Raw genomic sequence first — 27,884 nt, 5'->3', positions numbered from 1 at the left:
TCTGTTACGTGATACTTTTAAAATAAAGTTTATACAAAACAATCGTTCTGAATTACGGCAAACGAGAGGGGGCAAAAAGTCGAAACATAAAAATAAGAGCAGGTTTTTAGCCCAGATGCATGATGTTGTTGCCACAAGCCAGTGCCTTATAAATGGGGGAAATGGATGACTGTGAAGGCATGGAAGGCAGACCATCAGTAGCCCCTGAACCGTGTGTAAAGAAACCGAAGAGGCCGCTGTCGGAGGAGGCGAGGAGAGTGAAGCGGGAGAATGACAGACAGCGAGGCAGGACCAGAGTAAACCTCGGCCCGGCGTACAGTCCCTGGAAAAAACTGCGGGACAAGAATGGCTTTAAAACTGACGCTGAGATGGCTTTCTTTCTCATAAATATGTGAGTACAAGACACATAAGGTAAGAAGCACACATGTGGGTTTCTCCTAAACGTTTCTGTTGCCTCCGTCCCCAGGTAGATTGATGAAAAGAAATGTGAGGGGTGTTTTCATCAGGCAGAGTTAAACCACATTAATGTAACTTTTCCGCAATAAAATGCCAAAAAACCGACTAGACCTATGTTATAAATGTTTTAAGTTGTGGACTCTCCTTATCCGAAACATTTCAAACAATTTTCAAACTTAGAGAAATCCCCAATTTTAAAATGAGGGTAAATGTTGTGGCATTTCCAAGATGGAGAGGGCTATGTGACCAGCTAGGGCTACAGAAAGACGCACGTCTCGCATGTGTTTTACTAGACAGGTTAGCTCCAATTTGAACAAGGAGTGAACAAGATTTCTGTCTTAAGTCATGTCAGATAGATTTTCAGTGGCAATTGTGGCAAAGACAACAACTCCCATGAGCCCTTGACAATGCTACTTGACAACGTCATCAAACTACGCCTTGTTATTGTTCTGACTGAGAGACCCTCACCACCCTGCCGTAAGCCAGCCTTTAAACGGTTTCATAAAGCCGGTTCAGATGTGTTTAAATAAGCTCGTAAATGTGGTTCGCTGTTATATACATGTATTATAATGTTTGACAGGAAAAAAACGAACACTGACGTTAACAAACAACCGGTACACAGCACAGCACAGACTCCCAACTCAGATTGTACCTGGGTACACAAAACCAAAAAAAGTTTTATGTCGTGAGGCCGTGAGGCCCGTGAGGCCAAACGGGAATTGGATCGACGTCGCGGGAAAATGAGAGTCAACATCGGCAGGGCATTCGCCTCATGGAGAGACCTTCGTTTGGTTTTAGAGATCAAATCCGACCCCGAGCTGGCTTTCCTATTATTACACAGGTAGTCGGCCATCTCCACAATTCTTTCTGTCACCGTGTTAGCGCTGGGAAGTCAAATATAATCTATAGTCTAAAATACTGTTTATAGTCAAACTATAACAGTGTGACTTGAATTAATCTCGTTTATCAACATGACAACAGCAAAGTGTACTCAAAGTACTCACCACGCAGGCAGCAGAATGGCCCCTTTAAATGATAGTAGATTATTGGATTATTATTCATATTGGCGTTTAGTTATTTAGTAACCCATCATCTTGGGTTGTGTATATACAATCTGGATCCTGTAACTACAGCTACAGAAATAGAAATCAGCATAAAACAGGAAAGTAAAGTACAAGTACCTCAAAATTGTATCACACTGGTAACACATCTGTGATACTTATCTGAAGCACCTGCTTCAAATCCTGGCGCACGTTTCCGGCTCACACACTGGTCTGGGTCTGTATAAAGTGTGTACTGGTCTGCTTAAATTGTTTACTACTGGCATTATTGTTTAAATGGCAGATAGGAAATACAGTTTCAATCAACAGTTTAATTGTTGCAAAAGTGGTGTGCTAAACTCCTGAAACAAATTCATACATTTTCTCAATGTATTTCTCTAAAAAACGTGTTTTTCCAGGATAATTTATATCTGTGTGTATAACACTTTAAATTGTAAGATTGTAGTCCATGTTATTGTATGTTTGGTTGTATGATTCTTATTTTTCTATCATAACCCGAGAGCCCAATTAATAGATATTCATTAAATTAAAGCTAAATCAACCACTGAACTGTCAGTAAATAAAGCAATGGTTAAATAGTAATAGTAAGTAGTGCTAAGGTGTTACACCATATTCTGTTACCTGAGAAATTGGCTCACCGGACGTGATGTCGCCTTATGATCTCATCACGCTGTGAATAACAAATATGGCGCCCGAAGCTCCCAAAACGTCAGACTCTCCCTTCGGAAAGAAAAGGATTAGGTCAGAGGAAGGCCAGCGGGCAAAAAGAGAAAGTGACAGAAGGCGCAGCAAGACGAGAATAACCATCGGTGCGGCAATAACGAAGTGGCAACAAGTTAAGAAACAATACGGTATCAAAACTGACCCAAAGATGGCTTTTATTCTGTTAGACAGGTAGGTTAGCAAACATCAGGACTGACTGATGTGAACATAGCTTTAGAGCTGTGGTGCTAATGTAGCGTAGAGACGTGTTGTCTGTCTCGAAACTGTACACATGAATCAACCAGCTAACTAATATGTCTTCTGCCTGCTGTAGTTACCTTCGGACCAAGTCAGAGAGTCGACCTGAGCGGCCGAGCCTCGAAAAGAGTTCTTCTACTGAAACCTGGTGAGTGAGGGTCGATGTGTAGACGTGAAAATTTAAGTGGTGCCACTTTCTGATAGGCTATGTATGCTGTAATCGGCGACCTCGTTAATGGTCATTAAATCGTTTAAAGGTAGGGTTAGCAATTATAATCTAATGTGCTTTTATTCAAATTCAGGGAATGTCTCCTCTAAGACCGTAAGCTGCCCCTTCTGAATGTGTGCTGAAAAACATCCGGTGTTTTTAAACAGCCCTGGCTCTAGAAATGGGAAATACATGCAGTGGATCGGCGCGGTCCATTCCAGCCAATCATGGGGTTCGTTCATGCTCATGCACAGGAGGTGGGACGGTATGAAGGGAAGCAGTGGGAGCGAGAGACGGATATTCCGGGGCATGCTAGTGGAGGGACAGAGCTGAGAAGGGCTAATGGGAGACAAACAGCCAAAGCGGATACGGACAGACGAATATAAATGTAAAAAGAAAGGCTATGATAAGGCCAGGGGGAAGACCCGCGTCAACCTTGGTGCGGCTTTCCAGCGATGGAGGGACCTCCGGGAGCGGAAAGGCCTGAAAACAGACGAGGAGGTTGCTCTGTTTCTGCTTGATAGGTGGGTAACATTAGTTTGGCTGTGATTCACAGAACCAGTAGGTCAGTATTGTTTTGTCCTGTTTGTTCCTGGTGAAATGTTAGTTAGACCAGGGGAGGGTTGTGATTTTCGTTGGTTGCAGCTACTGTGCTAGCTCTGAGAAACCGTCCCATGTGCTCTGCATGTTAGCTTCGTTGCAGCTAACGTCTTTGCGAAGGCTTTTGTAGACACGAAGACTTGAAAACAAAGCACTGACTTTTGCTAGTTTTTACTCCATTGTGTTGCTGTTACATATTTGAGTGTATTTCTTTCAAGTTTTATGCCACGTTTGTTTTACTTCCACTTTGAAAAAGTGGACGCACTTGATTCCGCCATTTTCCTCCTCGGCTAGTTGTTAATGTGGGTTTCCATGGTGATGCGCGTTTCGGGGGCGGGGCTTCTGAGGGAGCACCGAAGGGAGGGGTGTGTTTGTTTTGCTTCCGAGTCCGAATATCAATAGTCTTTCTTCTAATGATTTAGAACTGGTCTATAAGGCATTAGTAACTTGTTTACCAAGCAATTAACCCATTAGTTATATATTATAAGCCTATTATAAATTATGTCTTATCAGAGGGTGGTACCATTTCATTTTTAGTACCATTTCTTCAGATTGGTGCAACTGTGTATGTAACCAATAAAGGCTCTCTGAAAACATTCATATTGTTGCCTTTATTTCCACTTTTTATGCCATTTTTAGCTATAGAGTAAGTGTTATGAATGATATTGAGACATCATTGTTTATCAGTACAAAAGAAACACTTATGTGGAGGTTAAATAATTTATACCCCGGTGCTTCTGTCATGTCTGTTTATTTAGTGAAAGTGTGCATTATGAATACCCATTAATGATGAGTTCACCAAATGAAGACGAACAGGAAACATGTGCTGCTCCTTCTGTCAAGTCATCTGAAAATGGAAAGGTAAATGTAACTAGAAACATTAGTCAATTAATCAAACAATAGAAAATTATTCTCAGACTATCTTGACAATCGATTGTTTCAGTCATTTTAAGCCAGAACTATTGTGTTGATGTGTTTTTTCTTTATCATTGTAAACATTGAAAATCTTTGGGCTTTGGACCAGTGATCGGGCATAACAGGCAGTTTGAATATGTCACCTTGTACTCTGTCATATTTTATACTGCAAATAAGTCATCAATTAATTGAAAACCATGACCGGATTAATTGATAATCAATATTAAGGTTAGTTGCAATGGAATTACGACTTCTTCGCATTTTACTTTAGTTAATTTAAAGCACATTCACTATATGAAACGAAAAACAATATTCATACACAATGTGTACTGTATTTGTAACACACCATTTTATGTCCTCAATGTTTGTGTTGCTGTAGTGTATGAGGTGTACTAATTAATTACAATTGTGACGCCTGTTTCCACTAAGCTTTGTTCTGATGAGTTTCTGTTCCTTGTCCAATTTTAAGGAGCCAGGGAAAAAAGTTGCTGCTTGTCAAAGACCAAAAAGTCAAGACGAGTGGACGACGTCCAAACAGTCAGAAAATAAAGAAAATAGAGGTGAGTCACCTTAGCATTAGCAAAGTTCCTCTCCAGCAAAAGGAAAAATGAAGTAATAACTAATTACAGTTTAAAATGAATCCTTACAGATATTCAAGAAGATGAGGATGAAGAATTCTGCACCTCTTTAAGTGTGGGAGACGGACGTTACCTGGTGGACTTGGGAAGGTATGTTGAAAAGACTTATTTAGATTTCCTTCCTCTCACCCTGAACACCCCTTTCTTTTTTTAACTTGTAATTATTACATGCATTATATTGATGCTCTGTTTACAGAACAGATTGAAATAAGAGCCCACCTCTCCTATTCACATGATTAACTTTTGTATCTTTTCTGACCCATTTAGTTCCTCAGAGTTCATTGTTGATGAAGAGTGCATCCTCCAGCTGTTCAGGTCATGTCGGGAATGCAACAGAAAATGTACAGTTAGAAAATACACCGAAGGACTAAAGCTTGTTGTTAACCAGGCATGCTCTTTCTGTCCAAGCCGCTGTAAATGGACTAACCTGCCAGATGAGAAGGATGACGCTGATAGTGGTTTCCAGATCAATGGAAAAGATACAGCGTATGGACAGACCAACACAGCAATGTCGCTAAGCAGTAACACTAGCTGAGACAGTGTCACATCTGAAACGATGGACCTGGTTGCAAGGAGATTGCGCTGAACCAGGAACACGCTCCATCTGTGTTTTAACCTGTGATGTTGTGGACAAAGCAACTGGACTTCTGGACATTCTGCTGCTTTTCTCTGAAATGTCATCACGCCATCATCAAAGTCTCAGCATTTTCTCCCCCTCACTTATTGATGATGATGCCATCACGTGTTTAAAGAACAATCTGATGCAAACTAGAGGGTGGTTAACTCAGCTTGCAATGGTTGTCTGATGACATCGCACACACTGCTGTTGTGAAGAATACATGATTCTGACTGGTAGGTCAGACTGAGGTATGGTGAAATGACTACTGGTGGTCAGGAGTGGGGCCATTGCAACAAACTACAGGTTGTAACAGCAAAGATGGACTGCTCAAAGTTATCATCCGTGTGCCTGTAGGATTTGTAGTTCAACAATACACATTTGCCTGAACAAGGATTTCTTAAAATGTTCAAGCTATATTGTAAATTGTTCAAATGACTCATTCTCCTCAGTGTTAGTGGTTAAACCGCCCTCTTTACACCTGGCATTAACATTCAGTGTTTATGTGCAAATGTTTTTTGCACATGTTTGTTGTGAAGTTCATCCAGGCCCACCTAACTTGTTTGTGCAGTGTGTACAGAATTACAATAACAAGAACACTAAGGTACCAGTGGAGATGCATGTGAATCAGGTGTTTTTATAAAGATAATGTAACTGGACACAGATGACATGTTAATATCAGGTGTAAATGGGACCCATATTTTCACCACAGCATTTGATAAATACCTGATACTTTGTTTTTGATAGTCTTTGGTCAAGTGTATTAAAATAAGATTAAATCTCAATAAAATACACCTCATGCAAATTATGTAGACCCTTAAACAGTGACACACTGCAGCTTGAGAGGTTGACAGAGCCCACATATTTAATAGGTGATGACAGGGCATTCATGTGCTCATTAGATACATTGCACAATTCTGAGCAGAGAGTGTTTTAACATTTCAACCCTTGGTGTTTTGGTCAAAAACTACCATGTCTTCAGTTTTGGCTGTGAGTTAAAAACGAACACTATGGAACTGAGGGAAAGAGGAAGTCATGAAAGACTGATTATCATCGCCCCTTGGTGATCAGAAAGCATGACACCAGGTTAATTAAAAATCAAACAACATTAAAGTTAAAAAATAAATAATCTGCTGGCATGGTTAAAACATTAAAGGAAGACATCACACCTTGAAAGGAAAAAAGGAAGTTAAAAGTCAGTGTGTGACATTCATACTTACGAACTTTGCATCAGTGGTCCCTATTTGGCAAGAGGAACATTTCTACTCAATTTCTGCTACAATAACAGCACACAAAGACTGCACAGTGAGGGAGCCACTTTTAAACATTCCTAGTTGCCAAGTACTAAAACCACAGAAGAAGGGGACTTGGTCCAAGGTGTCTTTAAGAGCAGATATAGCAGCTGTGGTGAGAGGAAGAGTTAGCTAAATTAGCTAATAGCTACATTTTGTTGGAGTGTGTTCAGTTCATTATTAATCAACAATCAGGACTTGTGCAAGTTCTTACAATGTGAATTTCCTCCTGTGCAAATCTGTGAAGGAAGATGCCTGAAGAGACCGTACTGTTCAGCCATCAGAATGTCGTACCCTTAGTTGTGAATGGCAGAAGCAGACTCTCTTGCAGCATGTTCATGTCATAAATTCAGCCTTGATTGGTGTTGATGTTGTGGTCAATGCAGATAGCTAGTGTTGTACTGGAAAGAAGCCATCTGGACCCGATTACGCAGCCTCTGGACCTCCAGGTCCTGGAAGTGGTCGTCCTCGTCGTTCTGGATGATGATTTTCTGCAGTTCGCCAATTTCACGCTCCATCCTGGAGCGCAGCTCCCGCTTCATCTTCAGCAGGGCCTGCAATCAAATGGGAATGGTGAATGCAGTGTCTCTTTTTTATTTAACTGTAAAAGTGAGTGATCTAGGCAATATTGCTTCAAATTCATGGCAGCGATGAACAATAGTTATGAGTAATGATGTAATGAGTAATAGTTATGAGTAAGCAAAAAGTAAAAGACGAAGTCTGTAGCATGATGAAGACAGTTGGTGATTTGTTGCATTTTAACTGCCTACAATTAGCTGAGACAAAATCAAACAAGGCATTGAATTCACAGCAGCAATATTTTTCCAAGCGTTTACCTTTTCTTGAGCTTTTTTCCGAAGCTGGATCTCCTGCCTTTCTTGTGCAAGTTTTTCAGCCAGTAGTGAAAACTGAAAGAGAAAGCACATTAAAGTTCACCTTGAATTTCTGACTGGAGTAGCCACCTGTGCTCAAACAATACATTTTTCCCTGAATACCTGCCACTTGAATTATTTGTTTATGTGCTGCTGTTTTGAGAGTCTTCAGTAGTCTTGAGTTGACACAGTTCACAAGCTTGTGAATTCAAAAAAGGGTAAAGACTTGACTATGAAGTCCATTGTTGAAGCAATTGTAAATGTGTGTGCAACTTCCTGGTTCTTGTACAGGTCACTGTGTGTGTCTGTGTGTGTGTGTGTGTGTGTGTGTCATACTTGGTCTTTGTAGTAGTTCTCCATAGACTTGATCTGGTCCTGGTGTCGTCTCTGATGCTCCAGTCGCTGCTCCCTGGCGTAGGCTTTCTGCTCCCTCAACCGGACTTTCTGTAGCTCCAAACCCTCCTCAAACAGCTGCCGAAACATCTGTACAGACACACATATACACGACCACAACTGGGTCATCTTGTTGCCCAAAATAATCCAAATAGGCCAAATAATCACATGGCCTATAATTTAATCTTTAACTTAGTTAAGAAGCAAGATTACTAAAATCTGATTGTGTAAATTTTAATCACATTTATATAAAAAATATCTTCAACAACAGTTCATTGAAAAATAATGAAACAGTTAATCAATAATGAAAACTGTCACTTCTTAGTCCTGAAACTGGAGTACAAAGTTATAAATGGCCTTCACTACCCACCCTCTCCTCCTTGGTTCGTTCCCTCATCAGACGAGCACGGTGTTGGACGTGGTAGTCGTTGTGGTATTTCTTGGCACGAGCTATCTGTTGTCTCTGTTCCCGCAGTCTGTTCTGTGTTGACTTCTGCTGTTGGATACGCTCTTTAAAGTCCCTCTGAAAGATAAACATATTAGCCTGTAACTAGCCAGATCAATATGACAAATACTTTATGTCCAGAAGAGGCTAGATTTATTTACTTGTTACAGAAAATGCAATCTCACGCAAGTCATCCATTCCAACTGTTGATGATGAGGTTACTAAATGTGATGTTATTGTTGAGTGTGTGTTTATGTGCAGATGCTCACCAGACGCCTGCTGTGGTCCTGATCTTTGCGGATGAGCCCCACCAGCAGGTCATGTTTCCTCTGGGCTTCCTCCAACTAGAAGAGAAACAGTCATCTGCGTATTCATCAATCTGTCATATTTTACAGGGCAGAGAACGGCTAGTGACGGTTTTGTTGTGACTTGACACGTTCGTACCTGGCTAGAGAGCTTGCTGCGACGCTGGTGGCTGTTAGAGGATGACAGGGCGTGGAGTCTGTCCACCTGTTGCATCTGCTGCTCCCACATCCTGCCCAGAGCGTGAGGAGAAATGTGAAGGTGGGGCAACTCCTCCAGGAGCACAGGGAGGAGTTCATTCTCCTTTACCTTCACTGGAGAGAGAGAGAGTGGACACAAAACAAAATATCAGTATACTCACACCACACAGATAAAAAAAAAAAGGAGTTTCTTAATATTTGTAGTCATATAATCCTGCATACAGTGCGTCCTCCTAAGGCAATGTGGGATGGGTTTGCAGTGGGTGACATGTGCCCCAGTAGAGCTTTATGCCAAGCAACTCTCCTGGTCACCACATTTTCCCTTCATTTATTTGAGCCATTCTGACCTGCCTACCGTGTTCATGCGCGCACACCGGCTTGTTTGGGGTAATGTGGCTTTCTTTCCACTCCGCTTGTGTGCATCCTTGAGGGTACCAAGCGTGAGAAAATGGTTCGCGTGTGCAAGTTTCCTGATTGCAATAACAAAACAAGATCCACAGCGTGCAGTTTTCATCGGCTGCCGTTCTACGACAACAGAGGCTCAAGTTGTGGCTCGCTGCTCTACAAATAGACCCTAACACAAGTGTAAGGCAACTACGCGTGGCAGACTACCGAGTATGTAGTGAGCATTTCGACAGGGAGGATTACATACACCAGGTCGGATCTAAAACACCCAAACACTACTACCTGAAACCCACGGCTGTTCCCAGGGCAGTGAAACCCGTGGTGGGAGCAGAGGTAAGGCTCTGGACGCCTGGTGGCGCTATGAATATCTGACAGCTTAAGTATCATTTAGTAACTATTAGCTAAACTCAAAGCTAAATCCTGCTAATATAAGAATGGCTTTATCGTCGCATATCCCTGTGTCTAAGTTTTAGCGGTCCCTACTTGTGGGCTATCTCAAAGTTCACTATGCGTATGTGGCGCAGGGATTGGAGCACTGAGGATAATCGGACTATTTGGAGGCGATTCAAAGAAAAACCGATACTCATATTAGGACATGGAAACTCTATTGTTAGGTGGCAGTAAATACAACATTAAATTAGATGGTAACCCGCGTAAGACAAAACAGAGACAGGAAACTGTTCCTCCAAGCTCAGATACACGCATACACGCGTGTCAGCTTTGTCAGATTTTTTTTACTTGCAGGAAATCACTGTAAAGATGAAGAGTGTGCTTTTTACGGATGGAAAAGCTTACAGTGGAAATAATGTGGAACCAATAAGGAGTCGTTGTTTCCTTACTGGTGCACATGTGCAGTGTATGGCTGCTCAAAGTCCGAAGCACAACATAAACACAGCAGGGGAGACTACACACGTGTAATGTGTGTGCGGTAAACAGCGTAGTGGCTGCCAGCCGTCCAACACTACTGCAGACACAACCACAGACATGGGGGAAGTCTCCACTTTGCTGCTTGACTAATAGCTTGCGTTATTTGCATGCAAAAATGGCGAATGATGAACCAGTTAATCTGGGAGAAGATGTGCTTCCAACCTGTGCCGAACCAGAACCACCTCAGGTCGGTGTCTATGTTCTGAGGCCGTTTTGTTTGTGGGGTTTATCACCACTGACATGACCACATAACTCAAAGCTGGTGCCGCACTGACCGACAGCTGACAGACAAGCGCTGGCTAATGTTAGCAGCTAGGTTAGCTGAAGTCGAGTGTGCAACAATGGCATCAGGTGTTAATGTTTCCAGAGGATAAAGATATGGGTATGCAGGGGATGGCACGGTTAAATGAAAGGATTTCACAGTGTATATAATGGATACCATGAGGTATACAGAGTGGACTGAGGGATATTTCAGCTCTTTGCCATATTATTTTCTGTGTTTCTGTGAAGTAACTTCCAGTCATTGCAGCCAGGTGTTTAAGGGGTCTCTGTTTTTTTGTGGTGTATTACAGCTGCAGGAAACCTGGGCAATGATGGACAGACCATCAGGCCAGTTCAGAAGCACAGGTGAGTCTCATCTTTACTATCCATTGTGATGTACTGATAAATGTATGATTCACTAATGGCACTGTGGGTGCTTTGCACCATGGCCATGTGTGAAGTAAATGACTGCTGTGGTTTTCATGGCAGGATGTTGTTCGTGCAATACACATGATCAGTAAACCTAATCATGTTGCCAGGTCTAAAGACATGTGGAAGAGACTAAGGGGTTTATATGCCAACAGCTGATTGAGGGAATGTGTGCTTGTATAAATGTCAAACTGAAAATCTAAAAATCAGGCACCAGCTGCTGTTGTTGAAAAGCTGTCCAATACAGTCCACCTGTTGTATTTTTTGTTTTCAACTTTGTTTGAAAATTATTCCTAAACAACTTTATATTTTCTTTGAATATTTAAGTATTCTAAATTTCAAGGGAAAAGATCCTTTTGACTGACCATACTGATTTTAATTCACAGGGATTCAGGTAAATCTACTTGACATGTCCCCTGCAACAATGGAGAAGTAAGTCAGCAGTTCTTTGTTATACCCCTTTGGGTTACAATGATGCAAGATAAACCCCTTTACTAAGGCTGCACCTGTGACCATGTGTCCATAGTGACAACTTGTGTACATTCCCACCTCACATCACACTCCATACAAGCATTGTGTTGTTACCATTTCTCAGGTATCTTTTCTTACCCACTACAGACCAACTCCACAGCACATCGTTGATGAGGAGGCCATCCTGCAGCTGATGAAGAACTGCCCAATGTGCAACAGAAAGTGCCGCTGTAGCAAACACACTCGCGGTCCTTACTTCATAGTCTACCAGAGCTGTTACTACTGCGATTATCAACGCAAGTGGGCCAGCCAGCCTGAAGCTAAAAATATGAACATACACAAACCAAACACACTGCCCAAGAAGAAACACCAGCCAAAGGACAAGGTGTTTGTAAATAAGGCAAGAGTGTCTGAATCCCACAACCAACTGGAGACCTGAGGAACAGTCTCAACTCTGTCTTAGATACAAATGACTGACATAAATCTGAATCTGGGCCTGAATCCAGTTTCAGATGTGCCTTAATGGAACACAAAGAGGAGATAAGCATAGTTTTGCTCACTACTAGTGAGAAATACTGCACTGAAAATAGGGTAAATTGCTATTGTGTTGTGGAAGCAATCATTTTCAATACTAACATAAGTATAGTGTTTAGTAAAATAATAGCAGTTTTACTTTTAGCCATAATTCTGCAGTGCCACCTACAGACCTACATGTCAGAGCGTCCAAGCATGAATGAAGGCAAGACATGATTAATATATAGGACAATGGACCTGTACTGAAGGGTGTAAAGTCCTAACTTACTTGATGGAGCTTTCCTGGGGACCTCCTGCCGTCTCCACCCTGGTGTAGTTTGTGTGTTGTGCTGTGATTTGTGCTGGGCCTTTGTTCTAGTTGGGGACAGTCTGGGGGCTTGAGAAACATCCCTCAGTATGGTTTCTCTATACTCTCGCTCCTTTACACATACATACATACATACATACACACACACACACACACACACACACACACACACACACGGTTCAGTAAACTGGGACAAATTTTTCCAACTGTCACAAGCACTCAGCAGCAAGCTTAAATATTTTCCATTTTGCCCACCTGCCTTCCTGAAGGCTTTGTTGGTAAGGTTAACATCCTTGGGTTGTTACTTGTTTAAGATCAGAGCAGCAGCTGCCATTTTATACCAAGAGGCATTTTGGGGTTAAGCTGGTTTTTACAGGTTAGAAAAATGTTCACCTTCAGTTTCCAGTAGAACATACCAGGGTATAAATGAGGTGCAAATTATAATTTTACAGTTCAAGTTGACCTAAAAAGGTACTCATACTGTACTACACTTTATGCTAATGACTTACGGCTTCCTGAGCTTTGAGCCGCGCCTTGTCCAGATCTGCCCGTTGTTTGTCTTCATATCTTTTCAACTCTTCCTCATAGGCCTTATTCTCCAGATACTGAAAGAGAAAGTGATTGAAATTTCTAAGCATGATGGACGAAGTAGAAACAACAGCAACAGACATACTTAAGAACAGACATTACTGAAGATAAGGTAAACACGAAACGTATCATTAATACCTTGCTATGTTTTCTGTGAGACAGTCTGTGATGTAGCTCTCCTCGCCTTGAATGATCAGAAGCTGTGAGGTTTGTCCGTCTCCCATCATCCAGGCTCAAGGCCTCTGCCATTGCATTTTCTAACTGCCCCTGCAGGGAGCGACGGACTCGTGGAGGGGAGGGGGACAAGGAGCGTGTCCGGTGCTTAGATTCAGCGTCAGGTGTTCCTGAAACTAATAAATGTTACAGTTCAATACATTAAATTGAAATCATTGAGATTTTAAATGGCTAAGTTCATATATTTTTTTGAAAATTGTTAGGAAGAATCAAACCAGTGTTTTTTTTATGTTTTAACTAATCAACTACAAATTTCTGCAAGCTCATTCTCATGCAGTTGTGAAATTAATTAGACATCAGTGGCTACCTGATAAACAATGAATATTACAAACTTGTGGTGTGTTTTTGTAGTTTTCAGTTAATAGCCTACAAACACACAAATCTTTAAGGCTGCAGTTTGATTTTCTCTTTCTAAAAACAATGTGTTGACTGTGCTCTAGCCATAATGTGTTTGTACCTGTGTGCTGCCTGGGAGTCTTGCGACACTCCATGATGCTGTCGCTGTGGTGGGACTGCTTGTCCTCCTCTCTGACCTCACTGGACTCTCCACTTTCTCCCAGAACTCGTTTAAGCATCTACAGGAATTACACCATAACAAACCGTTGTAAGCATTAAAGGGCTAATACACAAATACAAAAATGTCACAGGCACATACAGCACATCTTCTAAGTCCATGACAAGGTGCTGAGACCACTTATGAAATACACACACCTCGTCAAGTTCCTCAAGTCGATGGGACAGTTTTTCAGAAATGTGCTGCAGCTCCTCCTCCGCTTTCCTGTTCCTCTGCCTGCGGTAAGACAGAGGCTCCTCAAAACCTTCCCCTAACCTGTTACTGCTCAGGCAGACAATGACAAAGACGGCAAAGATGGTTACAAAATCAGAAAGCAACCATTGCAACATTGTCCCCTCATCAAATAATAAAGTCTTGGAGGATATTCCATTCCTTATTCTGTAGCTTCCTACTGATGCACCATCTCTCTTACCTGAGGTCTGTCCTTTCTCTGTGATGTATTCTTCTGCCCTGTAATCTTCTTGTATAACTCAGATCCTCCTCTTCTTGCTCTTCCTCTTCAGTGTCTGGTGGAGAAGGGGTGGTGGGTGGCATCTCGTCCTGCAGGGTGAGGAAGAGCACATCTGGCTGGGTGCGGAATAAAACCCTCCTGGGACCTCCGTTAGTTGGCTGAGATTAGGAAAAAAAAAAGAAATAATTTAATAAACATAAAATAAGACATCTGAACAGGAATGAGACAAAGCAACAGAATGCCCGTTGTCACAGATATGTGGCATATATGTATTAAACTGTATTATTACAGGGAATTAATGAGCCAATGGAAACAAAGAAACGTGTGATCATATTTTTCCCTGATTACTTTTTTCTGACTTTTTCAGAAAGTCCATCAGATTGCAGACTGTGTGTCACAGTATATGTAAGTTAGTAATACTATTTCCATTCTTTTTATCAGAGAGACCAGTGTAAGACACGCACACCCACCCACACAAGTCCAAACCTGACTTTAATGAGGATTCTTGGGCTGACACAACACTAAAACACTAAACATCCCTCAGTGTCTATAGGAGGTTAAAGGCTGCTGTAAATTTGTTACAAGTGAAGACTTCTTGTTCTCTTACCTCTAGTGTCTCCCCCTCAACTTCTGTCCTGGCTCTTTGTTGACTGGAGAAAGACTTCTCACTCACAGCTGGAAATTGAGCAAAACATTACAAAAGCATGTAAGGGTCAATTTACGGTCTCCCAGAGCGAAGTCTAAAGTAGTCCAATTGGCAGCAGGCTTTTTAAATCCTATGATATATGATGGCAGACTTAAAACATTAAACAGTTATATCACTTGATAAGTTGTTGTTATTTACAGTTAAGGTACATGCATTTTAACTCACCGGGAGAATGACAAAGGGGAGGAGACCGTAGTCCATTGCCAAAAACAGTCTCAGCTACCGGTTTATGGATCTGTATGAGAAGGACAGTGAGAAAGCGAAGAGGAGAGAGAAAAATTGTAAAGCTGACAAGAAGCTACTAACACTGACCGACACTGACCATAATCTCTAGCTCACAAAAGTCAATTTTCCGTAACATATTGACAACAGTGATGTGTTTTAGTGCATGCAAGTTACTTCAAAGACAGAGAATGAAATAACTTCTGTAAGTTTGAGCTTAGTGGCTATTGTTGTGTACTGTACTGTCAGCTGTAGAAGCAGGCCTTGTGTTAAAGTGTGTGTGCGCAAACAGCCACACAACACCAGGCTCTTGTGCATGTCAGGGCCTGACACTAAGTCCGCTGAGGTGTCCAGACTGTTTTTTATTAGAGTGACTATCAGCGTATATACAGCAAGATATTTGTAATTTAGTGTGCTGTATGTTCACCACCATTAAGTTGCCTATTTGAGTAACAACAAACTGCTGCTTAACACTTTTAGTTCAGGTATGTGGAATAATTAAGAGAAGGTTAGGTCAAGATTTAGTCACACAGAGTGAGAAGGTATTTGGTCATGATTGTAGGCCAGTACAAAAACAAGCCCATACAGAATATAGAAATGTGTTTCTTCCAAGATAATTCACATTCAAAAGACTTTGATAACTATAACTTTAATTGCCTTTTCACAGTTTTCTTAAGTGAATGCAGAACTGAAAGTCTGAAAAGTAAAGTACATATAACATATATTTTGTTACTGAAGTAATTCTTTATCTCTGCCATTTTGAGTTAGTCAGCAAGTGCCTATCTTTTAGGTATTATCTTGGAATCATTAAAGTAAGAAATGTAAGTGTGTGTGACTGAAAGACAGAGACAGTCTTGCATTGCTGGCACTGCAGTAACATATCTTCTTACTACTAGAACTTTGGTAAATTTGCATGTCTTTTCAAATTTCATGCAAATAACAGGTAAACTGACTATAAAACAATTTAACATCATCATATTGTATAAGGCTACCTCTGTAGTGACAGGGGCAGTTTCTTCCTCTGTGTGCCCGTGGCTGAGCCCAGTGGCTGTGGGGGGCTGGATGAGTGCGTGTGTGTCTGTGTCGGGTCTGTGGGGAGTGTTGCTCTGGTTGGGTGGTTGCAGGGCGATGGCCGAGTGCATCGGCTCAGTCAGTGGAGCATTCTGGGTGTCCAGAGGACCAGAAGTGGTGACTGCGTCTGAGGTTTGGGGGAGGGATAAATTTATCGTAAGAAGACTTAATACAGTTACAAGTTAAACATTTAAATAACAAATCAATAGTAAATGAATCAAAATGCAAATGATTGTTAGAGGCAACATGAGATTATAGAGAACACACACGACTGTAATTCTTTTGGTGCATGTTGAGCAGGTTATGCCTTTTCTGTCAAACTCTGTTGATTCTAAATAGTGTCAGAATATCTTCATGGTTTGGAGCAAAGCCACATGAGATATTAGATTTTGAGAATTCATGTTCCACTGAGGAAACAGGGATTCCAGGCACAGTTTTATGTGACACCTTGGCCACAGCACAACTGGAAAACCAGAGGGGGAAAAGCACTGGTATAATAAATACTAATACTACTTGACAGAGATGTTGCCTAAACACAGTCATTGTCAGAAGTAAAGATGGTCTGTGTTTTTGCGTCTTACTTTCTTGTTTGCCTGTAAATGTGCGTGCTGAGACTCCCAGCCCAATCAGCTCACTGGTTGATCCCATCTCCTCAGCGTTCCAGGAATGAAGGGAATGTTTACTGGACTGGGCAGCTGACCTGAATGATAAAGACATGATATGATCTACCACAGGTTCACCATTCACTATACATTAAAGCAGACAACTAGTAATTTGATACATTTCCTCTGAATTTATCAAACCACAACCACACCTGTGATTAAATTATGGAATTTAAACAAAGTCAGGGAGTGTGCTGATGGCCTCATTGCTTTGATTTGTTTGTGTTGTTTTCTTTCATCTTGTGTCTATTGTGTGTGTGTGTGTGTGTGTGTGTGTGTGTGTGTATCTGTTGATCTGGGTGGCTACCTACTGCATACAATTGCCCTTACAGGGATAAATGAGGTTGTACTGAATTGAACTGAACTGAACTGTAGCATCAAACACAAATAAACAAATTAGCCTTAGCTAAGATCAGGTTATGCCAGTGTGTCTGTTAAAAACCATGTAGTCTTCCTTGTGGTGCTTCTGTTACTCACAGTAACACCAGTTTTACATTTCACTTTTAAGAGTATGAATCCACCAGCACTGCCACAACCTGCGCACAAACAACTGAGTGAGTTGCAAGGATGTCCCTGTTTGACAGTGACCCATTCACATATTAATATTTACACTACTGCTACTGAAGTTGTGTCAACAGGATGTTCAGCCCGGATCTACACTTAAGCTGAGTGATATGCTGTCATGTGGAGCAACTGTCAGCAGTTTTTTGGTCTACAGTAAAGCTCAGCACAGAACAGTTAGTAATCTTTTGCTTTGTTTGAGATGTCATTTAAATACAGGAATAACGGTGCACATTTTCAGGTAGTCTCTCCAGACTCTCTCACAGTTTTGGATTTGGCTGTACTCATGAAAAGCTCCACAAATAGCCGAGTAACAAATTTGTACTGTATGCATATAAATGTATGTTTGTTAATATTGACCTATTTTAACACAAGTCTTCAAGACTCTGATACACTCCCCTTCTTATCAAAGTAATAAATCACATTGATAAATCAGACTTCACCAGCTGGAGCTGACCAAGCAACAAAGTGACAGTGCTTAAAAGACCCTTTGCTCTCTGAATCACTCTCTGAAACACCTGCTGCCTGGCATGTCTCTCCAAAGAGCATTCTTTGCACAGAGAAAATTTTGGATTTCTAGGCACAGCAAGAGTGATATGTTTGGGTTAAACAGAAGAACTGCATACGTGGCATGAACTGTGGTAACCACAATACCAGAAAACACAAAGAAAAAGAGTGTCACCTACAGAAATTCAAATTTCATCCAAAGCAAAGTAAAGGAAAGGGGTCATAGTATTGCCCACACTGTGTAACCCAGTAATCTCCTGGGAGTTTGGTCAAGACCACCTAAGCAATAAAAGATTAACACCCAAGATATCACCATGATTAAACCATAAAAACCCTCCTTATTTATCTCACATTTAATTTATCTTGTGAACTTAAGATTTCATAGGCATTTCATAAAGTTATACTGTGTTTTGTAGTGATTGAGAAGGATATGCAGTACATCTAGGAGAAGCTCTTACTCTCCAGTGGAAGACAAAGATGCTCCATCCAGTTTAATCTCCTTGTGCTCTGTAGCATCGCAACTTGTTGACTCCTTGGTTTCACTAGGCACATCCTCACTGAGACCGTTATTCAGTTCCTCTGAAAAAAAAAAAAGAAAAAGAAATGAATAATACAAATGACCCAGAGGCAGAAAACAAAGAAACACAGAGCCAATGACAAAAAGAAAGCAATACTTGTGATTACAACATGTAATGCCCTCTGTGGAATTTTAAAGAGGAACCAACTCATACGACCTTTAATTCGACAAACTGACGGACAAAATGTCAGTCATACACTGCCTTGAAAATTCACTGTTTCGTTTAAAATAATAATTATTTAGCAAGGTAAATCTCAAAGTCTCACAGTGAAAAAAGTCTGACAGTCAACTGAGGTCACGTAGTAGTTAGCAAAAAAGCAAGCTCAGCCAAATACAGCAACTATTAACCAAACAAAATGCAGAAGTGAAATTTGTCACTGCTTGACACTGAGGTGAGGTATCTCGATGTCACCACAGCTCAGATTAATAAACACTTCAGCCCAAAACAACTCAAACATTCGACATTCTCATTACAACAAACAGGCCACTGTTAGTTTCTATTGAACTCAATTACCAATTTCACTATATGCTACATCCAGGACATTCACTCAGCCTTTTAGAATCACACATTTATAAGTGCAGACAGAGTCATTAACTACTAATTGCTGTTTGGCAGTGGTCTGAGGGACAGGCTCAGTTCTACTAAATGAAGAGGGCTGATTGCTCCCTATAAAGTCCTACACCAGCTGAACTGTGTGCAGTTCATGCTGGAGGACAGACAGGCAATCTCATCTCTACAGAGACTTGTGTCTTAGTCAGAAAAAGGGAGAAGTAGCAGTTTCAGGAAATTGAGGACACAGATGATAAAAGCTGCAATGAAAAAAGGCCCTCTCACCACTGTTCTGCAAAGCAAAGCTCAAAGTTTTGCATCGGTGAAAAGCTTCTCACATCTTTTGATGATTTAAAATTGATCCCAGTTTTGATGCTTTCTTTCAACACCTCTTTATGTAAAATAACCAACCATTTTCTTGTAAATTGGTGTTATTAATAATATAACATGGTACCATCTTGAGTTAGCTAAAAGCAAAAATCTTATTAAAATAATTTTAAATCTAAACAGATTATGAAGTCTTTAAAATAGACAATAAAAAATAATAATAGCACTAATTTGTTACAGGAAAGCAGCCATTTGGTATGTAAAAATAGTTCAGATTAATTTCCTCAAAAATGTCTTTCTTAAAGACTAAAATGCATATTACTGAATTTTTGTTGTGAACACAAGATTTCATGGCCATTTCATAAAGTTATACTGTGTTTTGTAGTGTTACTCTGCCTACCACCATTCTGAGACTCCACGCTTATCTCCTCGTTGAGATATTCCAGGAGGCCATCAAAGATTTCCAGGAGGTTCTTGACAGACTCTTTGTCCCCTCTGACAACATTTTCTCCTGTGAATGGACAACCATCCTCAGAATTATACTCAGAACTCATCTTTTGTTTTTCTTTGACAAGAAGGAGATTATATAAATCCTTGTGTTTCTGCATACCCCTTCAGGAAATCTGCCACAGTGCCCAAAATAAATTGACCTGGTAAAATATTCTACCATTTCAAGTGACTGCAAGTGAATGTTATGTTTGTATGTAGTAGTGAATCATAGTTAATCTTCTCTTTCACATGCACACTTACAGACATGTAGTCTCTGTGTTGTTGTTACAAATGAAAGGCATATACCCGTAATGTGTGAGAGGCTGATCTGAAGGTAATCCAGGGATAGTGAATCAATCACAGACTGAATGTTGTGCACATCATCCTCTTGACTGCATGGCCCTGCAATATAATCTAAACACACAAAGAGATGCACACAAATGTGAATTATACAATGCATGTACACATGGGACTGCAGGAACAGTGAAACATAGAGTACACACACGTTCAACAATGCCAAACTGAAAGAAACACACAGTCACACAAACTTCCTTGAGCTGTACTTTATAATGCAGGAAAGAATTCAACAGCACTAACAGTCTCGTGATGGCATGTTTGATAGTCTTAGGAGGCATTCCTGACATACTAAGCACACTCATGTTCTAAACTAAAACCTCAGGGCTTGTCATTGTGGCTTTATTACTAGTATTTAAATACCTAACAAGTTTCAAGGTCATAGCTTGAAGGACAGTTTGTAAATATTTGGGTTACAATTAATTTTCATCCATTACTCTGATGATTTTTGCTATATTAATAGAGTAATCTCTTGGTATGTAAATGTCAGGTGATGTCATGATACAGCTTTTTTTGTATGAGCAACAACTCAAAGATATTATTACTGCATAAGACAAACAGCTGCAGCAAATCTGTACAACTGAGAGAATATTTGACATTTTTGCTTTAAAAAATAACCAAAATAAGAATTGCTTATTAAAACACTTGATCAACCAGTCATAAGACATTTGATAGATCTGCAGTTTGCTCTTACCTGGAACTTTCTCCCCCAAGATGTTCTCATACAGAGCAATGAAAACATTTGCATCACAGTCAGTCAGTTTCCTCAGCTTCAGGTTTATGTGACACTTGCTGAATAAATCATTTGCCACATCTACCCAATCTGCAGACAAAAACGAAATAGTCTTGTTCAAGCAGAACATTTGAATTTATAATCCAAGTTATAACTGAAGCAAAATCATGCATCTTTATATATGTACAGTATATGTAACGTTTCCTAATTAAGGGGGACGGTGTACCTTGTATGAAGCATGATTATTTTACTTGTAAGGAGCTGATTTTGGTGTCTTTAACTGGTTATTTATTCACAAACCAGGTTCGGGACCTTTTCCAGGAGTGCAAACTTTAATTCAGGGATCTATGCCGATCCGCGGCAAACTTCAGTCTAAGAGCGGGGAGTAATTTCTCCCTGTCTCATGCACACTGACTGACTACTACACTAGCTATCGAGGACATGCATCCAGTTTACGATAAATAAGACCAGTGGCTTTGAATTTGGGATGACAAAACACCAAGCAAACACTGAAGGTACCTCCTAACTTAAGCCACCTCTAACGTTATTTACCGTAACTTTACCGATCGGTTTAACTCAAAAGTAGCTGGCTAACGTTGCTATTCGGTCTGTTTGCTAACGGGGACGTCGTCAGAAAACATTAAGCTATGAGCTCTTACTGTTAAAAGAAACTCATCTGTAAGACATGAAGTATGTACAGGTGCTCGGTGACAACAGGAACGCAACAATAACCTGGCGGCTAACGTTAGCTGTGAGTTAGCGTTACGTGTCGCTAGCTTTCTCCGAACCGGGGCTCACAGTCTCGGCTGCCTTACCTCTCTCTCCCTCCTGGGTTCCCATGAAACAACTGTCGACGAGAGGCAGCTGTGGCTCAAAAACAAGTGACTAGCTGAAAAAAGAGTCTCTTATAATCCAAACTTGTTAACAAGTAGAGTTAGTTGTGGTGTTGTTGTGGTTTTCAGTAACAGGGAGAAGGAACTATCGAATCTCATTTAAAATTGAAGTCCTGTTTGATTGGACGTTACGCTCGTTCTTTGTTTCCGGAAGTGTCCTGTGATGGGCGCGTACCGCCCTCTGCTGGTGACTGTATGTAACGCAGACAATAATAAACAGCTGTACAATATATATAATCTTTGTTAAACTGGTATTGTTCAAAATGTGTCACAGATGTCTTAGATGCAAACCTGTGGTGTGTTTTTCAAGAATGAATTTAAGGAGCTCCAGTCTTACTGTGTACTGTGTACTAGTTTGTGTTATTTTAATTTGATAATACAGGTGATAATAGCTCATTCTTCTAATGTGGTAAAAGTATAAAAGTTTCACAAAGAACAGAAGGAGTATAAATTATTTAAATGCTTTTACTACTCCTGTATTTTATTTAAAACTACTTTCTACTACTCCTTCACAGATAACCATCCATCCATCCATTATCTATACTGCACGGGGGCTGGAGTCTATCCCAGCCTTCATTGGGTGAGAGGCAGGGTACACCCTGTACGGATCGCCAGTCCTTCACAGGTAACCTTCACACCTATTTCTCAGTTAATCTCATATACTGTCATATCTTCGTAGTTTCAAGTACAGTTTCGTGTAAATCTCCTACAAACATGACCTTATAACATCTGATTATAATCAATTATTTGCATCTAAAATGCAAGTGAGTGGTAGTCTAATAGACACGGTGAACTGATTAAAAAAATAGGACAACTACAACAACAATATTCTATTTGACCATGAATGACACAGGTAGCTATATACTGTATGTGTGTGGATATCTTATCAATTACATTTCAAGTCTCATGGTCCAACTTATACATACATACATTTGCCTACATGAGTAATTTTTCCAAAATGAATAACATAAGCTGCTGTAACTCTGTCAAAGGAAAATTACATCTGCCCCATACAATATTAAAACAATCTGTTTTATTTTCAAAAGAAAGAGAATGTTTTTTTGTCTGCTTACTATGATGTCAAATAAAACCTCACTCTCATTTCAGTAGAGGAGACACAGGTATGCAGACATTTTAAAATATCATATACATTTCAGTTTCATCCCTTTTTCTTTTCTTTCGGTCTTTCTTTCTTTCTTTCTTTCTTTCTTTCTTTCTTATTTTCTTCTTTTTTTTTACAGCAGCCATTATGAATTTGTATTTCACTTACACATTGCCATCTATTTAGTTTTCCAACTAAATTTCATTCTATTTAGTTTTTTTTTTTTTGGGGGGGGGGATGAAAATGTAGAGTTTACAAATAATCATACAGAAACACTGATGATGATCTGTTCTATTCGTGTCCAAGTCAACATACTGATTGCTTCAACAGTGTGACAGTGAGTCAGCATGATCAATATCAGGACTCTGAAACAGAAAAAGCTAAATGCAAATATTAGCTTTATTATTTACACCTTTACACCTGCTTTTTCACCTGTTGTGGAATAACACCCTGCCCCATGGTTTTCTCAGTCAAATTAGCTGAAGATTATGCATGTAGGTTAGACATAATATAAGTTGAAAAAACAGTTCAACACTGGGGCTTTCTATAAGATAGTTGTGAGATAAGAAAACATAGTGACTGGAGTCCCCTACCATTTCAGTTTGTACAATGCTTTAGTAGTGAAAATACCTTATGAAATAGAGTTATGAAATAAAAAGCCTACAAGACACATTTATATTCACCTCGAGAGATACAGTAGGTTAACAGTGTAACAGCTGTAACAGTGTGAAAAACCTCTCAGGAATTAATATCTGAGAGCTGAAGTGTACACTGTCACTCTACATGCAGGATATATATTCAAGGACCGGAGCTCACAGATATCTGATAGAAATCTGTGTGTTTGCAGTTTTCTCCAACATCTGCCAAAGAAAGGATCCAGTTCTTTTTACATTTCAACTTCAGAAGAACTGTGCTCTGTGAGTAATCTTATTCAGAAACACATTAAATCTTCCTCCTGTTTCAACAACTCATTACTCACACTTTCTCACTTTAACTTGCCTTTGCTGTCTGCCCTGCAAATGTATCTCTTGCAACCTCCGCTATCAAAAACAGCATTCACAAGACCAAGACGCTGAAACAAATGAAGCTAAACTGAGTTTGGGAATCACTAATTAATTTTTTTGTAGCTTTACTTTCACTATGGTTACATGTCAAAATATTTCCTATGAAAAAGGCTTATGAAGGCACACTAACTTATGTGTTTGTATCTGTGCAGTTCAGTGAGTCACTTTCCCTGCAGCTCATCAGTTATCAACCTGGTGGCTTTGGATGCTGAGTTAAAAGGCCACCGTCTTTTCACAGATCCAGTATTTTTGTGACGTACATGATGCATCATTCCAGCTGTTTTCACTTCCATAGAACCGTATTTCCCCACAGTCTTCATCTCTGCCTTGATAGGAGTTGGGCTCCCCAGTGGCCCAGTAGCTGAAATGCAAAGCCAAAGATGTATTTAACAGACAGCAACATGGAGCCTGATTTAATATTAATATTAAATACATTATTATTCTTGTACTGATATTTTACTAATGTAGCTTTAGTGTGTTAGCATTGCGAGAGTTGTTTTACATTTCTGATAATCAAGGTCAACACCAGCAGCAGTAGAAAGGCCAGATGCTCCAGCAAACATTCAGTCACAAATACAAACTCACTGGTTATGACTTATAGGCAGTATTGGGCAGTAACACATTGTTGGCTGTAAATCCCTTAGTCTCTACCAAAAGAGGAGAAATGTGCCTCCCGGCCTCTCCAAAGTTACATATTTGTACATTTGTATATATTGTTTTAGCTGCTAGCTATAGATACCTTTGCCTGGCCTCGGTTTGTAAGCCCACAGTCAGGAATCACCTGTCAAAGTATGGATGTACTGAAGAAATACATAATTTACTCTGACCAAGAAAGGTGCAGTACTGTTTAGCCTTAAAATATAGTGTGATACTCACTATATCAGAAACACTTCTGATGTGATAACTCTTGCAGACACGTGTCTGTGCTGTCATCCTTATAAGCAGTTCTTCCATAGACCTTGTTTTGTACTGAACTCAGTGTAACAACTTAAACCAGCAACAGACTGAACTTATTACTGAATGCATCATCAGTGAACTGATGATGCATTCACTGATTCAACTGAACTGCATTTGAGCAGTGATGTGATTATTTAGCTTAGAAGTTAATGAACTACATGGTCACTGACTACAATATATTCTAAATGAAACAACCTGAATCAGCAAAGTGATTTGTAATTTGTACCTCCATGATACATACAATGTAAAATGGTGCAACACGGTACAGAACTAACTCCAACTATTAGTGTGTGTCTGAGTAGCAGTATATTCAGTGCTGCCACTGGTGTTTGGAAAGTTTAAGGAGACTACATTTTTATTCAGTAATATTGCTATACTTTAGCAATACTGCTAATAATCATTCATTTAAACAAAACAAACAAACAAAGAAACAAAAATTATGAACCTTGTGTTCAGCAAAGTCCCATCCACCCATCTCCACGTTCCCTCTGTCTCTCTGTCAGTCAGTCCAATCCATGTGAGCTGTTTGAATCGTCTCATGAATTCCTTGTTTACAAAAAGAGAAACAGACAATAATCAACATAACTTAAATGTAATTTGATTTTATTCTTTTTCTTTCTTTTCTATCTCTTCTCACAGAGAGATGTCACTCTCATACACACCTGTTCCTCTTTGCTGTTGATAATCATCAGGTCTGCACCTCTTTGCAGGCAGTCATTTCTACTGTCTCGCCAAAATTTTGTTGTAGAAGAAATGTAGTAGAAACTGTGTTTGAAATACACCCATCCTTGTCGGGTGTAGTTATCTGTTGAAAAAACTTCATATCTCAGTAAAAACAACAACAAAAACAAATTAAAATAAGTTTTAATTAGATTTTTTTTTTTTTTTTTTTTTTTTAGTGTTCACCTCATACTCACCAAAAATATTCAGCTCCCTCTTCAACTCGTCTCTCTCTTCAGTCATGTTTTTGATCATGGCCTCTAAATCTAGCATCCTTGCATGAGATCTGTCTGTGTGAGCAAAAAGATTTACATATTACCCTCTATCACTGTAGTTAACAGTGAGGTTAGGGTACCATAGGAAAAGCTGCCCAATAATTTCACCTTTTGTATTTAGAAAGCTCTGACCTCAAATAATTATTTTAGTTTGTAGATGTACAGTAGTTCTTTAAAATGAATATCCAGTAAGTCACAGGGGGCACAGGATGAAATTACAGAGAAAATTTAAGAAAACTCACGGAGAGCAAGACGCAGGGAAATGTTCAAAGCAGCTAGGATAAACAGGAGTCCAAGGCTCACACCAGCCAGTCTGTAGAGTTTTCTCACTGTGTGCAGATATCACACACACACATGCAAAATCACCATTATTATCAGGCATGCAGGCCTGATGTTGTGTTCTTTGAAAGAGCAAACCTTTAAAGCATTTATATTTCACGTCTTGTACACTGTCTCTACATGAAAAAGAATGAAATTAATCTGGAGCTTGTTGCTAAATTATGATATTTTCTGAAGTAAAACTCCACCAGTATCTGACAAAAACAATGCCCTCCGTGATGATGGGTTGTTTGTTCCACACATTGCACTCAAACAGAATAAGATACTGTCAGACCATGTGGAATATGATTAGTTTTCCAAATCTAAAGTTACTTACTCCTGGCTGAAGCATCAGGTTGGTATCTGTTATCCATAATAACCTCTGATTCCACTTTAAAGATGGTTTAAATTATCTCTCAGATACTTCTTCTTTCCTGTTCTTGATCTGCTCACTACAGCAACTTCTCCTCCTCCTCCTGTTCTTGATCTGCTCACTACAGCAACTTCTCCTCCTTATCTTTCAACAACTCATCACCCCTACTTTTTTCATTTTGAACTGCCTAGTTTCCTATACTGACTATGATTAGACTGTAAATAAATAGAAGTGTTTTATATAATGTAATATTGTAAATCTCTGTATATGAACTGTGTTGCATCTCTCACTGGAAAAATACAAATCTTGCTTTACTGTATTTAACATAATCAGATGCTGATTGAACTGTTGTGTGTGAATCCAATGTCCTTTAAATACAAAATGTAATCCTTACTTTTCATAAAGTGGATACACAATTTACTGACAACAAAATTGTGATTTTGAACACACACACACACACACACACACACACACACACACACACAGTCTTGACAGTGTTGCCAACACCACAGTTCATCTTCTGAGGACAACATCAAATTACTTGGATTTGATTTTGTACATCAGTATGACTTGATAATGTTGTCAGAAAAAACAACACAGTTAGTGTTAGTGTCCAAAATGCCATTATTTTGGACTTGAAAATGTTGTTGGTTCTGTGTAGATAATCAAATGGCTTAGTCAGCAAATACTGTTAATGTTAAAAGTTAGCAGTAAATCAGACAACATCATATGGTGATCTCAAATTCATGGTGCTATAGCAACACAAAGCAAACCAGCTGATAGAATAAACATAAACAGGTGTGATATTTCCATTACACCATTAGGCCACTACAATAAAATAGTGGTCAAGTCAGCCTGTTTGTAAACATCATTTAGAGCCAGTCTTTTTAAGTTAGTCAGGCCACACAGACGTGAAGTGACATACACGTACTGCTATGATATTATCAATCTGTTATAAAAGCCGTACAGCTATAAGAGCTTTTGTGCCATAAAACAATAAATTATCATTATCTGCAAACAAACATTAGCAAGTTTTGAATAAAGCAGATTAGTGTCGACAACACTGACCTGTATGATCAGTTGGGTGTCTCCTACAGCAGCACATCAGCACACAAACTGATCTCTGGGTCACAAAACTCTCAGGGTAAAAGACATTTACACTGAAAGTGGGACATATTTGTGGAAAAAAGGTGTTGCGTCATCCCCTGGTTAGCAATATATCTTAAGCAGTATAGTAATGAATTGTTTATAACATACTTAGCTATAGGAACATTTTAAGCACT

General features: G+C 39.8%; 3 protein-coding genes across 11 annotated transcripts; 1 reads left to right on the top strand and 2 right to left on the bottom strand.

The window, feature by feature from the left end:
- The first annotated feature begins 60 nt into the window (after positions 1–60).
- Positions 61–6,259, top strand: LOC108875766 (uncharacterized). 9 transcript variants are annotated; one of them, XM_018664893.2, is made up of 7 exons: positions 895–933; positions 2,554–2,625; positions 2,780–3,209; positions 4,044–4,146; positions 4,670–4,760; positions 4,850–4,928; positions 5,106–6,259. In XM_018664893.2, the coding sequence occupies exons 3-7, from the start codon at positions 3,028–3,030 to the stop codon at positions 5,371–5,373; spliced, it is 723 nt and encodes a 240-aa protein (XP_018520409.1). In that variant the 5' UTR covers positions 895–933; positions 2,554–2,625; positions 2,780–3,027; the 3' UTR covers positions 5,374–6,259. The 9 variants fall into 9 exon arrangements, with proteins under 9 accessions (XP_018520401.1, XP_018520409.1, XP_018520406.1 ...); XM_018664890.2 differs by lacking the exon at positions 895–933 and adding an exon at positions 940–1,297; XM_018664889.2 differs by lacking the exon at positions 895–933 and adding an exon at positions 2,214–2,352.
- Positions 6,260–6,293: 34 nt separating this feature from the next.
- LOC108875764 (centrosomal protein of 95 kDa) lies at positions 6,294–21,940 on the bottom strand. Its single transcript, XM_018664882.2, has 21 exons — positions 21,715–21,940; positions 20,861–20,989; positions 20,119–20,226; positions 19,724–19,834; positions 18,328–18,448; positions 16,721–16,839; positions 16,061–16,266; positions 15,012–15,081; positions 14,748–14,815; positions 14,102–14,298; positions 13,827–13,950; positions 13,573–13,690; positions 13,020–13,231; positions 12,803–12,898; positions 12,255–12,405; positions 8,901–9,073; positions 8,726–8,800; positions 8,382–8,534; positions 7,955–8,101; positions 7,583–7,654; positions 6,294–7,300 (listed from the first exon to the last, which is right to left on the bottom strand). Exons 1-21 carry the CDS (start codon positions 21,737–21,739, stop codon positions 7,124–7,126), a joined length of 2,652 nt encoding a protein of 883 aa, XP_018520398.1. The 5' UTR covers positions 21,740–21,940; the 3' UTR covers positions 6,294–7,123.
- A 1,335-nt stretch (positions 21,941–23,275) lies between these two features.
- Positions 23,276–26,366, bottom strand: LOC108875781 (CD209 antigen-like protein E). The gene is made up of 5 exons (XM_018664919.2): positions 26,153–26,366; positions 25,833–25,925; positions 25,578–25,720; positions 25,361–25,461; positions 23,276–24,319 (listed from the first exon to the last, which is right to left on the bottom strand). Exons 2-5 carry the CDS (start codon positions 25,906–25,908, stop codon positions 24,172–24,174), a joined length of 468 nt encoding a protein of 155 aa, XP_018520435.2. The 5' UTR covers positions 25,909–25,925; positions 26,153–26,366; the 3' UTR covers positions 23,276–24,171.
- Positions 26,367–27,884: the final 1,518 nt, after the last annotated feature.

This window comes from Lates calcarifer, linkage group LG5 (assembly GCF_001640805.2).
Source record: "Lates calcarifer isolate ASB-BC8 linkage group LG5, TLL_Latcal_v3, whole genome shotgun sequence".
Lineage (NCBI taxonomy): Eukaryota > Metazoa > Chordata > Actinopteri > Centropomidae > Lates > Lates calcarifer.
Note: the sequence above shows the minus strand (reverse complement) of the source record. Positions and strands in the feature narration are given on the sequence as shown.